This window comes from Accipiter gentilis, chromosome 5 (assembly GCF_929443795.1).
Source record: "Accipiter gentilis chromosome 5, bAccGen1.1, whole genome shotgun sequence".
In the NCBI taxonomy this organism is placed as follows: Eukaryota; Metazoa; Chordata; class Aves; order Accipitriformes; family Accipitridae; genus Astur; species Astur gentilis.
In genome coordinates, this window is record NC_064884.1 from 14,957,714 (window position 1) to 14,972,482 (window position 14,769).

Below are 14,769 nucleotides of genomic sequence, written 5' to 3' on the forward strand. Positions count from 1 at the left end.
GCCTGTGTGCTAATGGAATTGCGCCCCCCCCGGAAGTTGTAAAGCAAATTCAGTAAGATTTACCGAGGTATGGCTGTGGTCCAGCGACTGCTGGTATGGTTTCTGCACCACACAGCACCCTATGGTTATGGGGGAACCCTGCAGCGGCAGCACCCCAGAGCTTTCCAGCTGGGCTGACTTCAGAGGCAGCTAAAAACCACAAAGCAAAGTTGGGGACGTCTGGGCCAGATGACAGAAATCCTCCCCTCCAAGAAACACAACTCTGCTTTTTAGTCTTGTAATACCAAGACAACAACGGACTGGAAATTCATGACATGTCATAGCTCCGGGACCAAAGTTTGCCGCAGGCAGGGCTGTGTGTGACTTGAACAGGTTTATGTCCAAATAAAAATGACAGAATTAAAGGCAGTTAATATAAAGCAATGAAGCTCCAGTGTCTCTAACTGCTGCCTCCAAAATCTGGGCTTGGGAACTGGCTTGTGCCTGGATTACTGATGTGCTATGGGAGAGACATGGGAATGACACTTTCTGCACTGCAGCTCTTCATCCTCAGCCACGCTGCAGGTGCAGGGAACAGGAGATGAAGAGAGGGGTGGTGGCAATCCTGATGCCTCCTTCAGTTCTGGCATCACCACTTTCTAAGCAAAATGCATTGCAAAAAATGCACCTTAAACCAGGTGTGAACTGACTCAGCTGCCCATCACTTTGAACCGGGTGCAAGCACTCACATTGGCAGAGGAACTGCAGGGAGGTGAGATAACAAGAGGACCTTACAGGGGCTTGGGGCTAACCCGAATGGCTACAGAGTTTTCTGAAGCCCTCTCTGCAGCCACAAGACAATCGTCATCAACCTTAATATTGTATCAGCCAGTTCTGGCGGTTTACGTGGGGGAGTTGTGAGGAAAATAAAAATCCACTTTTCTCAACAAAGGCATGAGAAATCACAAGAATTAAACACTCAACCACCACCTCCTCAAATACTTCAGCTTTGATAACCTACCACTACGCTTCACAGGAGCTGTGGGTCTCCCACGCGGTGCCGATGCCGAGGCGCCCACTGACACTGCTTCTATGGCACAGAGTCAGTATTTTACATCTATCCATGATTAGTGCTGGGAACCAGTGGGGCACAACATTGTGTGAGTCTTCCCAGGGCTGATATGCATTTTAAAAAAATGGCCTTTCTACCACCAAGGCACATGGCACCATTGCAGATTTTATTCTAGAGGCCAGAAAGGTGTCGGTGTGGGCTAGTCACGGAGAGACGAGCCCCACAGTAGGGTGAGCAGTGTAAAACACAGTACCCCATCATTTCAGTCTTGCTCACCACTACGTATGTTTATTGTAATGACCACCGTGGTACAGGGGTACTGACTGCCACCGTGGAGACGACAGTTTGCTCTTGACCAACAATGCCAATTAAAAAAGCCTGAAGAGAGGGACAGTCTGTAATTCATAAAGTCGCACCACAGCATAAACTGTCTTTGTAGCTCAGATGACATTTCCCTGGCGGAGGTTTCCCTCGTGCCCTAAACATGCCCACTAACAAATGCAAGGTTGATGGAGCATTAACCCAATTAATGATCCTGGTGCTTTTTTCTCAGTGAAAGAGTTCTGGCTGCAGTTTGATTGAGCTTTCTGAAATACTTGAGTAAATTCCAGTGTGATAAAATTTTACGCTAGGGAAGTACTTTCCTTCATCTGACAGCTCTGGCAGTGGGGCACTTGCTTAGGAGGGGAGAGGCTCTTGGGTCACTCTGCTGCAGTCACAGTCATCTCCCCGCTTTCCATTAAAATGAGGATTTTGACAGTCAGATAATTTAGAAGAAACAATTTAAACTGTATTACTTTTTGCTGTGATTTACCACAGCAAAGGAGGCTTTATATAGGCAGATGTTTGAAGACAAAGTCAACATTTCTGTTTCAGAGCATACAGAGGCCAGCTCGAGAAGCTGCAGTGCGGGGGTTGTGAATTATCTTCCCACTTCATAAATCATCAGGCGAAGGCAGCGAGCAGAAGAAGATGCCAATGAGTGCCTCAGTTCCAAGCGCCATGCAACCAGCTTTTCGCAGATCGATGGGGCTCGTCTCCCATGAGCCCAGCAAAGTACCGCTCAGGGTTGAGACAGTCACTGCAATCACAGCCCTGCGTATTTGGGATTAACACACCAAGGAAGGGTGGGATGATGCGTGCGGTATGCTGGTCATACTGGCAGGGAAGGAACCGTCAAGGTACAGCAGGAGAAATCATCCTGCAGTCAGTGTTGTGCCAAAAAATGCCTCAGTCCCATGGCCTTAAAAATAGTGAAAAAGTTTCAAGGTACTTCACTAAAATTGTGGGTTCCTGGCCACAAACACGTAAGCTGTGCTTTTTAATCTGATTGATGTCTCTGAGTATTATGGGCTCCTTCATCTTCTGAAACCTCACTCTTTCATTTCAGAGAATTTAGGAATTTGTATCAGCAAAATCACAACACAAAATAATTTCATATGCATTGTAAACTGCAGCATTCTTTCTTCCAAGGAAAAATATTAGTTTTTCTTTTCAAGGACAGCTATTAAATGGGAAATGCAGCAATAGGAATGCCCTGGTACTAACTCCCATGGAGCGATTTTCACCTGCAAATGTGGACTTAGAGCAAAGAGCGCCCCTTGCGCAGAAATCTGACAGTTAGGCAGGTGAGAGGAAAGACATGAGGAGCTTCCTGATCTGATGCTTTAATTATTCACTCTTGTAAACAACAAGTGCAAATCAAACACCTTCTTGATGGGAACAAACAAAGGCAGAAGATTTCAGAGGATGCTCTGCAGCGAGTGCCCAGCACGGCACCACAATCTCTCATTTACAAGAAACTGCTAAAACATTTCTAGGGTAATCTCAATTTGATTCGATTTGCTGGGCTGCACCACCACCAAGTGCACTCTGTCCCCAGTGGCAGATTGGTCCTGCCACGCTTGATAAATTAATCTACCTAACAAAGTGCTGCTCCCTCCCCTTCCTCCAACCCTCGCTGGACAACACGGAAAATCGGGAAGAAGGAGAAGCCCGTGCAGGCACTGCTGATAAGCGAGAAATGGGACTGCTCCCCTTGGCTCAGGGTGTGGGATGGGAGTCAGACCCAATCTCCTGCCCCAGAGCATTTTGCCAGGGTGGTTCATAAAAGCTGGTGTGTTTAAACCAGTTTTCTATGCCTATACATCCCAACGCTTCTGGAAAGTGCTACTTCACATTGAAGCGTAAGTTGTAGCAGTAAGCATCTTCATTTGTGCTGTGCTCTGTGGGAATTATTAAATGCAAACTAGGACACAGATAGCAATTACTGTTTTGTTCAGACTACAAAACTGTAAAATTCAGTAACACTTGGTCTCTTGCTCTTCTTTTAACTCTGTGATCTTGATAGATAACTAAAGCCTGTTGGATCTGATCTTGGCAATTAAAAAGCAGACGTGGTCATCCTAAATATTTCTCTTCCACAGACCTGTAGCTGAAATGCCATTTTTTTTTCTGGCCCACACAGTTCATCCCACAGACAACAGAAAAGGCATTTAAAAGTCTCCACAAGCAAGTCAGCGTTGTTCCCCCATAATACACAGCACTTGTCTAGTGTAATTGGATGCTGCATGAAGGGGAAGACAAGAAAGAATGAGCAGCAAAGCACTTTCAAATTCCTAGAGAGACACCAAAGCCCAGATCTAATCATGTCAGAGCAGGAGATAGAAAAAAACACATTTACACCTGGAGCTTTGGCTCCACAGGTAAGGGAGCTGCTTGGCAACATTATTTTCCCCCTGATCTTACTACTCTTCTTGAACTAAACTCTGCTGGGATTGGATAAACTTGGCTGTTTGGTTATAATATAGAGTTTAATTTAGTGGGACTATAACCAGAATGGTTTCTGTTCTGGTGTGCAATGGACCCAAACAAGTTCATTAGTAGACTTAGGAACAAATATTTCATGGAGATGTGCAGAACGTGTACTTACTGAATGATTATTGTCATTGCATGGTTAAATGGAAAGGGAAGTAGCAAACACTGCCCTACTGCCAATGCGGAGTGCAAATGCTGCGTGACCAATTTTATATGGAAATCCCCTCCACAGACCTGTTAGGAAGCGGGCTAAAACGTCTGCCTTGAACAAATGCCATCAGGATGCCCAAGCAGATTTCTCATTACTTCTGCTGTCTGGATCTGCTTTTGACACGCAGGGAGATGAACTTCCAGAGATTTCTTGCTGCCACCTAGCGTTTTCCACTGCCGGCCACCGACGAAATGAGCCGAGATTTTCTAACATTAATGCCAACTTTATATCTGAGGGACGTCAGCAGCACTACTGGAGGTTCGGCCAGTCCATGGAAAATAAGAAATCTCCCAGGGTGTTTTACTCCATCATCTTTCTCAGCTGAGCCAAGCGACTATTTGGCTGAAGCTTGGTAAAACACATTCAGCCTTTCCACGTTTACTGGAGCAAGCATTTACTGCTTACATTTTACCGTTTATTTTCCATGCTTTGCTCTAGGGGATCACTGCCATGGTACAGAAACCAGAAGGGCCCTACCGCTGCAGCAGCCGCCCTGAAGCATCACCTCTGCCTGCCTGGTCCTTCATGGGCCCGAGCCCCGCTTCTGGCCCCAGAGATCTTATGCGCCAGCGCAGGGAAAGTTTTGGAGGTAAAAAGCTTAGCTAAACAAATGAGAAGGAAACAACAGTCATGTTAGCAGCGATGGAGCCAGAGCCCTCCACCTCCAGGCAGCAAGCTGGGAGCGTGGCTCATTTATCAGGGCACGCAAGCCAGCGAGAGGAGTTACTGAAACAGTTTCCTATAAATTTGTCTTCAGGGACTAACTTCCATGTTAAAAAAAGAACCTGATTACGAGTGTCCTTGCTCAGGATCTAATTCCTGGCTCATTCCAGGTTATACAGCACTACCTGGAGAGTATTCCCAGTCTGGTATTCCCAGAGGAGACCAGATTCAATTTCTGAAATGCTGACACTGAGACTTTGCCCCTTTTATGTGTAGACCTACAGGTTAATGTGTTTTTTTAGCTCTAAAGCAGGCTAGTCTGCCTCAGCAGATGTAGACTGTGAACTCTAAATTTATTTTCAATCTTTACTTAGCGTATTGAAAAGTTCTGCTCACCCACATAAGCTTTCATTAATAGAACTAAAGTTTGCCCTTGCAAGATTCCTCCACTGCTAATATTACTTAAAATCACAATGCTGGTCCAAAGAGCATTTAAAAACATTATTTTACTAATCATATCGGAGAGAACTACTTTTACCCACAGAAGTCTGTAATCTATATTATTGTCTATTATTGCTGCAGGCCCAGGTAAAGTAACTCCTTTCTCATGTGAGCAGACCAATTCAAATCAATGCCAACTGTTGCATGAACAAAGTTTACTCAGATAACGAAGGATTTCTTAACAACATCCCCAGATCTCCACCCTCCAGACAGCAAACTCTGACACTACTCCAGGGATAGAGCTCATTGAGCTCAGTGGGACTGCGCAGATGTGCGTGTAAGCCTGCCTCCATGTGCCTGCAGGAGTAGGGTATTGGTAGGGCAAGCTCCTTCGGGGATGTCGGGGACCTTTTAAATGAGGGACAGGATCAGCAGGTAACTGATTACCACCCTTCCAAGGCAGAGGTGCAAAATGATGCACTTAAAGCCTTTGTGCAGTGCTGATCTTGTCTACACGGTCCAACATGGACCAAAGCATTGTTCCCTACCCAGTGCTACCTGTCTTAGCTAGAGGGACCACCTCTGAAAACCACACTTCTGCAGGCATTACTCCTGGATCATCTGAGCACATTTAAAGGATAGAAATAAGATGGAATGCGAGAAGCTTGTTTCGCCACTTACAGTATTTATTCTGTGTGCTAGGAGAGATTTTTTTACTGGCAACCTCAGTGTTTCTCTAGGATGGCCAGGTCCTGCCTGTAAACCCTGATGCTGGTGTCTGCAGTTCAGCTGCAGACAGACCCTCCTAACATACCTGGCTGAACCTGAGGGGTTTATTATGAGGGACAAATATCTTGGTCAGAAAAATTATGTGAATAATTGATTTTCTGGTTCATTAGCTGAACTGAAAAACTGAGGAACATTTTGTGTTTTGAGTCAATGTGAAATGATAATGATGCTACTTTTTCTTCTCCAAATGAGGCTCTAGAAAAACAATTTCTAGTTAGGCTGGATGAAGTGCTTCGATAGTCTGAAAAGCAATGGTATGAAAATGAACGAGCTGCTGCTAAAAAGCTGATCAGGCACTTTGCTGTTCAGAAAGCCAGAAACTCAAAACTATAAAGAACAGAGAACGCATCAGCTAAAAAGAGGTGCTTCCATAGAACAGAATAGAATAGAACAGAACAGAATAGAATAGAACAGAATATTTCAGTTGGAAGAGACCTACAACAATCATTTAGTCCAACTGCCTGACCAATTCAAGGCTGACCAAGTTAAAGCATGTTATTAAGGGCATTGTCCAAATGCCTCTTAAACACTGACAGGCTTGGCTTCATTTTATGATGACTCTAGGTTGCCAGCGTGACACTTGAGTAAAAAATCCATGCACCAGTTCATGCACTGTTGACAGAGATGATGATGTATTAATGTCATTGAATGTATGTGGATAATGTGGATATGGGTAAGCAGAAGACCTGACAAGGGTCCAAGGAAAGGAGAAATTGTATTACTGGAGCAATAGCATTCCTCTCCCTTAACTTTAGTCCTCCAGCAGTTTTTTACCTCACCTGACTGCCCTGCTCAGGGTCCATCAGTGGAGAGGGACAGGCAGCTCCTGCCATGGTGGTGTCAGAAGACAAGCTGCTGTAACAGCCCCACTCTGGGTTGCTTCCTGGGGCACTTCACATCCAAGGCTGCTTTGATCTTTGAAACCAAAATATTTAAATATTTTGACAGAAAAACCTGAAACAAACAATTTCTGATCTCCAAAGTGTATTCTCTTCCAGCTGACACTCCTTACAGTGAAACTGCATTTTCCATAAAATGAACTACTGATCTGAAAAATTTCTTCCTATTCTTTTATTCAAGCATTTTCTCTCTTTTCGAACTCAACTTCACAAGCAGCAGCAATATTCTTCTAAAGGACTTACATAAAAACCTGTAATTTCCTGAAATCAGACAATCAGAAATAAAACCAAAGGTTTCCTTTGTACATGTAGTACATATGAGAAAGGTATTAACCTAGTGATATAAATAATAAAAACCTTCTGAGCTGTGTTCTTCTTGCATTTTTTCATACTGTGGCCGATTTTTATTTGTACAGTGATAGATTTCCTGCAAGATTACACAAAATCGGCAACTTGGCTCTTCTCACACCAAGCAAATGTCACAGTAAGACACATCCATGGACACTAGGTGGCATATTTGTACTATATCTGTACAGGGAGGGTATGGAGATAAAACTGAAGCAGTATTGCCACTTAAGAACATGGTAAATCAAATAGCCCTCAAGAGTGATGCATTATCCCTTTGAAAGAAAAGCTTCTACTTAAATATGTTGCAGTAGTTTCTTCTGGCACCATGTAGCATCAAACGCATTCCTCTTTAGCTATCAAAGTAAATTGAAAGTGGGGCTGCCTTAAAGGAGTATTGCAAATCTGACCATAATCACTTGTAGATTAAGATAATCACAGAAGAAATTAGGCTGGAAGGGACCTCTGCAGGTCATCCAGTCCAACCTCCTGCTCAGAGCAGGGCTAACGTCAAAGTCCAGTCAGGCTTCTAAGGGCATTGTCCATAAAATTTTGCCCTCTCCAAAGGCTGAGATCCCACAGTCCGCCCAGGCTGCTGTCCTGCTGCTCAACCATGCTTGCTGGCAAGACATTTCCCTTCCACCCAGAATCTCCTATGCTGCAAGGTGTTGGCTCTTGCCCTTTTTGAAGATACCCCCCCCTTTCACCAAGCTGAGCATCCGCCAGGCCCAGCGTGCAATTGCAAAGTGTGTGATTAGGAAATGTGAGTTATTAAGCATGAATTTTCATGATGTGGTTACAAGGAAAGCCCACGAGATGTCAGCAGCCTTCCAGGTCCTGTCCCAGCAAGAGCAGCACCATGGATCCACGGCATCCTGGTGGGATGGGAGTCAACCTTCTTCAAGAGAAAAGTTCAGACTGTCCCATCTACAGAGGTACGACAGGAGGAGTAAATAAAAAGAAGGCGCTATCAAGAAGGAGAGGTAGAAATTTGGGAGGGCAAGGAAGACAGGTCAGGACAACCACCGCTCTGTCCATCTGCCCCCAAGCAGGGGGCAAAGCCTCTGAGCAGCTCTTTATTTCTAAATCCCCCTTTTCCTGGTCAGGCATTTCACCTGCGCAATTCCAAGCAGGAGGAGAGGGCTGTGGGTTATCTAATGAGAGCAGGACATTTCTGACCACTCAAGCCCAGACAAGGACCCCCGCCCACCTCCCCTCTTTGATGTCTTCAGCCACTCAGCACCACTGTGCACGGCTCTGTGCAAATGCTTAGTGTCTTCCACCTAAGCAAGGAAAGCATGTTAATGTAGGAAGAAAATGACACCTTAAACAAGGCTTGAATTTCATTGCTGGAAATACTTTAAGAGGCCAAATAGGATGGGGAAGAGGAATATCTGCTTCTCCTTCTGTCAACACGCACAGTAAACAGAAGCTTTGATTTTCATGTCAGAGCTATTAAAAGGGCCATGACCAGTAACTCATTTTCTGATGATTTTTTCCCTGTGTAATAGAAAGGCTGAAATATAGCAGTAGAAACTTAGAAAGGTTTTAAAGATTACAGTTAACTCACCAGTATCAAGGTCAATGTTTGAGATGCAGAAGTGAGAAAAACTAAAACTAGTAAGACAAAACATATAGATTAGACCACTGAAACATGAGGATGAAAGAGAGACAGAAAAGCCAGCGACTCTGTAGTCTGTCTCCTACAGAAATTCTCTGCCCTGCAACACCCACACGTTGCAGGACACAAGGTAAATGAACTGTGCAATTAATGGATGACACAATTAATGTACATCTCAGCCCAGCCGTGGGGCATTCAAGGGCATTTTGCTGAAGTGATAGAAAGGACGATGTTTCCTCTACTTTTAAAGCAGCTCAACACAGCACAGAAGAGGCTTTTTCCATTTTCCTGACAATACAGCATCAATGTCAAGCTGAGGATTCGCTCTGCTTTTGCTGGCTGAACACTGATGCCTCTGCATTGCCAAGCTGTGCTAATGCTCATCTTGGTGCATGTCAGATACCACGGGGCAGCGAAAGCCCTCATGCCCTTACATCCTGTGTTTTCGAGGGATGGAAACAGGGGAGAAAATTCAGGAAATGTGAAATTCCACCACATGAGCATGGTTGGATTTATTGCAATGTGCTCAGAGGAGAGGACTTGCAGAGGTCCCAGCCGGAAGGATTCAGTCCTCTTGGTGCCTCTATATATTTGGCCACCCAAATACTCACAGCACCCTTCCTCTTTACTCAAGGACAAGCCCACCACCATGTATGTCATCCTCAAGTTGGGTTCCTTGATCTTGCTGATGGTGTGGATGGGCAAGACTACCCAAAGCATCAACAAAAGCAAAGAGGTGGAGGCTTCACGCATGTACCAGCATAGACAACTGAAGAATAACCCCAGTGTGGTGTTTTTTTCAGAAAAAAATGGCATTTTTTCCTCCAGTAACTTGACAGAAGTGAGGATGCTCAGCTGCTTGCTGCACCAGGAAACAGAATAGATTTTAACAAGTCTTCAGTGCCATCCTGTTCCCACTGACAGCAGCAGACATTCAAGCATCTTAACAGAGCATCTTTACAAAGCCAATGCTAAGCTCTTTCAGCAAAAATCCCCAAAATAAGGGTTCTGGTGTTTGTTTTCCTAGTATTTTGAGCAGAGTGGAAAAACCATGAAGAATTAGTTTTACTGCCTAAGGACAATGCATTTGCTTAGTTTCTGATTTCAGTTGATCCTGAAGCTTTCCAAAAATCAAAGTGTGGCAACAAATTGAAGCTCCTGTGTAGTGTAACAGTGATGACAGGCCAAGCATATTGTGTGCAGAGGGCAAACATGCAAACCATGAGCTCCAGGTATACACGGCACAACTACAAAGTACTGAAGCAAGAGGACTGAGAAGCCTGACATCAGGATCTCAGACTTCATGAAGCCTATTTTAAGTACACGAACACACAGGCGGTTTACATTTTTCATGCAGAGAAGTTTTTGGTGAAAAATCAGCCTTTTTTGAAACCCCCCTGCCTCCACACCCCAAGCCTATCAAGACCACTGTTGCTTCCTATTTTTCATCAATTTTTCTGCCACATTTTACTGACTCGTGTTAGCATCTGAAATACACAATACTCTGCTGGTATCTGGGTCACCCACACCGAGAAGGGGAATCCCATTATTGTCTCTCCTTGTACTTGAAATGAATGAATTTGTACAGTCAGCTCAGGTTTGGATTCAAACGCTGATATTACCATGACAAGCCACTGTCACCTGCGTGCGAAAGCACTACAAGCCTTTCATCACAGCCTACGCAGAGGCACAGCGATGACATCCCCCAGGATATTTGGGAGCCCAGGGCACTGCCTCTTTGTCATTGCTGCTGCTGCCTTTGAATATAGATGGAGCAGTGAGAATATTTATCATTTATTGGTTTTACCCAAAGGGATACACTGTGTACCATCAGATCCTATCTGCTTTGCAAACTGAGAAACAAGCAAACAACACGAACCAGGAAAGCTGCAAAACCTACAGAAGTCAAGAAACTTCTTTCCCTTCCTCTGCTTCATCTTTGGGTGAAGCCCAAAGCAAGCAAACACTGGTTCTGTAACCAAGAAATTGTACTCTCAAAGTCTACCTCTTATGATCTGTGTTACTCTTCAGTCACGAAGAAGTGCCTATTAGCAGGAACACTTCTGCCTCACACCATACAGGTAGTCAATATACTGAAGTAATTAGAGAATAAATTTAGGAGTGCAGAATAGAGGAGTTACAGAGCTGCTGTATGACCTGAAACCATGGCATGAACTAATTCTGGCCAAATGCCTCAGCCTGACTTAATACTGTGACTCAGGACACAATTATGAATCTTCTTCTGCTAAACCTCAGTGCTTTCACAAGTGTGTTAATTAAACTATCTATTGCTGGGTGGAAAAGAGAAAAGTTGTAAACAATATTGAGATCTCGGAACCTTTGGTTTCTGTCTTGATGAATTGCAAGTGTATTTTAAATCTTCAGTTCTCACTGAAGTCCTCAGTGCCTAAATAACCTTCCAACAGAACTCAAGGTGCTGGTGCATGAGCACACATAAAAAAAATTGTCTAAATTAAATGATTATGCTGAACTAGTTTAGCAACATTAAATATTCTTAAAGTGGCCACAACTCAGTTTCCCTCCATAAGCTAAGTTATATCAAAACAAGGCGTGTTAATTCTTTATAAACATAGAGCAAAATGTTATCTTGCAATAGAGTTAAAAGCAAATTCTCAGATGACGGTCAATGCCTCTTAGTTGCTATTAAAACTAACCTGTTTTTTCTAGCACTATTATGGAGGCCCATTTCAATAGGCTGTAATTGAGTCTCAGGGAAAGTAACCAGAGGGCGAAGGCACAATTTCTTGTCTTAAACACATTTCCTCCTCTAACTTTACTTGCAGAGCAGTGGCATGCAATTAACTACTATTTGGGTAATCTGCTTCCAAATTCACATCTTCCATCTAAGCAGAAAACCCCTCCTGCAGGTCCCTCCGCAGATGGACTTGATTGTGCTCGGCCCCATGGCCGCTGCCAAGATGGGGACCAAATTGCAGGCACCCTGTCCCCAGGACACACATTCTGGGAAGATGTCGTGGGATGCATGGCTGCATCAAGGACCACCATGGCCTAAGGCTACACTGGAAGCTCATCTTGGGAGCTGTATTTTGGCTCCTGGCCCCAGCCCCTTCCTGGCACAGGATGGTTTAGTTCAGAAGTGCATCCCTAGTATATGCGCACATATAGACCCCTGATATATAGGCCTATGTAGACCTCTGATACACAGACAGAAAAGCAAGAATTGACAATTTCTTGGAAATAACTGACAGTGATTTTCTCCACTACAAAATGCGGCAATTCCTCATTTGGGGCTTGATCCTTCACACCCCACAGTGTGTATTGCTTCAATGGGACTCAGCTTGTGAATCAAGCTATGCATATATCGATTTTCAGGCTGAGACCCAGAGTCATATTGCCTGTATGGTGCTAAGAAAGCTAATACATTTTAAAACTTTACAAGCTTATGCATTTATGGCTCCAGAACTGCAGAAAAGAGATGGTACTGCTGCAAGATAGTAAACTGATTTTTTTAAATTTTAAAACATCTTTATGCATTCATGTCAAAACACCCAGGGATATTTTGGTGTCAAGAAGGGCTGTGGAACAAATTTGCTCTCCTCCCCTAGCAGGAAAAGGTTTGCCTACCTTTTTCCTCATTATTCTGGGCCTCTATTATACAGGAAGATATTTTATTACAGCAAAAATCAAGACTTTGGTTTTATCCCCCTTGTCCTGTAGCAACACCCAGCAGTCCTGATCAGCAAGTGATGAGTGTCCTTCAGGAGCAGGCAGTAAATGTAGATTTAGCAAAGAGCACTTATCAAATATAAATACAGGGCCTGTGCTCTCAGGATTATCTGATTTTCCCCTGCTGCAGAAAAATCCACACAAAGACGAAATCCTTAAGTTATTTTTCAGCTGCAAGACAGTGAGATGTATGTGGCTGGTGTGGTATAGGCTAGCACCAGTACACAGGTGTGACTTACTGGTATGTTAGGATATGCAATCCCAGAAACGCTGCTAAATCAGGGCAAATTTGTCTACCTGAATCCTGAGCCTCTAAGGATGGGGATACCAGAGCGGTGCCGGTGCCCTGTCAAGTACTGCTCTACCCTCCGAGCCAAGTTTTTTCCCCAGCTGTCCAGCTTGAACCTCCCAAGCCACAACTTGGGGCTGCATCCCCTCATTTTACCACCTGGCGAGAACCTCAGCTCCATCACCTGAGTTACACCCTCCAGGCAGCGCTGGGTGGCAATGAGATCCCTGCCCGAGTTCCTTGCCTGGCTGAACAAGCAATTTAATTCTTTTCCTTTGTTGTACTTTTCCCTCTCTCCCTTGCTCCAAACTGCCTTTGCCTACAGCACCATTCTTAAATTAATTATCAAAGTGCTTTATGCTGCAGAGGAGCGTAATTTTGGGCCTCCACCAGGACTTGTGGCTTTTTCTTCTGCAGCCCGGGAGCGCAAAGGCATGGCCCATGCAAGACCCATGACTCACACTCTTCTGCGACATTTGTACAAGTTTTATACATATAACAATTTTCCTTGCACCTCTACTATTAAATATTTGGATTTGCAGCTCTCTCTGTAGTTGTACACTCCCCAGCCATGTGTGTTTCCCAGGACAGACGCTATTGGTACTTCATTAAGGTTACATGCAATTAAAGGTAGGTTAGGAAATTCAAAGGTGACTTTGCATGATACCTTCATAGGCGCGAGCTGGATGGGAGTGATGCATGAGGGATCCACCATAGGCTTTGGCCTGTTTGCCGTGTCTGCCAGCAAGCTGTGCCACTGTTGAGGTAGTCCCGTGAACTTCTGCTCCCGGTGGTCAAAGCCAGTGTGAACCCGATGCTCAAAGTTCGAGGGCCCAGAAATTTCAAGCCTTTTCTTCTTCTTTCCGAACATGGTGGAAAAATCTGGAGAAGCCATAGGGAAACCGGAAAGAAAAGAAAAAAAACAGACATCTTTATGCCCTGTTGCAATCTAGAGCCATTCTCTCTACTGTATAATTTCAGTAGATATTATTAGCCAAATACCTACCTTACTCTGCACATACCGTCTTTGAGATCTACGCAAGGAAAGCACTTATCTGACCTCCTCTCCCGGATCTGAGATTTTAAGAAATTAACCCAGTCTCTAATCTATACATGTAAGTAATACCTTATGAAACAAGGAAATGCTTCTACTCCTAGAAGAGAAAGCCCCAGGTCCTACTTTCTAGTCCTCTCTCTGTGGCTCTGCTCATGCTGAAAGATGCATGCCATGAAAGCTCACAGCCCTGAGGTCTACCAACAGCAGCATACAGCTTTGCTTGGAGGACAGCACATGGTATACATGGTGAGCAAATGCACACACAGCTCTGTGTCCTAAATCTATATGCCAGACCTTGGGGAAAAGACAACCCATCCCAGATGAGAGCCCAGCCCCGCTACGTTCGTATCTAGATCTCACCCAGCAGCAGTGAAAGTGGGGTTTAATCCTACGCCCTTTCAGGGATGCGAATAGACAGAGAGCTCAAATCTAATTCCAGCCTGGTCTAAGGGCCTTCATCTGCATTCATAAAGGGTCCTCCTTAAAAAAAGTATCACACATCAGCTGCTATAATCATCATATTTACATGGCCTGACTTCTCCTTTGGGAGAGAAACAATTTGCTGTGAGAGAACCCCATGCCCGAAGCACCGAGGTTTATTATGCCTGGGAGGGTGCAGCTTGCTGGCTCCTGGCGAGCAGACTCAGGTGGGATTCATTACAGTGACGGTTCTACTCCTTTTAAGGCCCAGGAGGAAGGATCAGCTCCTTTAGCCTTTGTGCAGGTGGTGTGGAGAAGAGAGAGGAGTCCCCCCAGTGCTATGCAAGCAAGGAACTGGAGGCTTGCCGGAGGAAATGTGACCTTCCAAGCTTGTGCGTTGCTGGAGGCACCTTGGTCGACCTGGCTGCCTGGTAAAGCTAATCGTCACAGTACTTGCT

The 14,769-nt window shown here is 44.6% G+C and overlaps 1 protein-coding gene across 4 annotated transcripts in view; it reads right to left on the reverse strand.

Moving 5' to 3' along the window:
- The window catches only part of PAK5 (p21 (RAC1) activated kinase 5), an 89,702-nt gene that overhangs the window by 25,762 nt on the left and 49,171 nt on the right, over positions 1-14,769 (reverse strand). For all 4 annotated transcript variants that reach the window (XM_049801221.1, XM_049801217.1, XM_049801219.1 and 1 more), the window contains one exon: positions 13,502-13,716. In XM_049801221.1, the coding sequence (XP_049657178.1) occupies positions 13,502-13,705 (204 nt within the window). In that variant the 5' untranslated portion in view covers positions 13,706-13,716. The remainder of the gene's footprint in view (positions 1-13,501; positions 13,717-14,769) is intronic.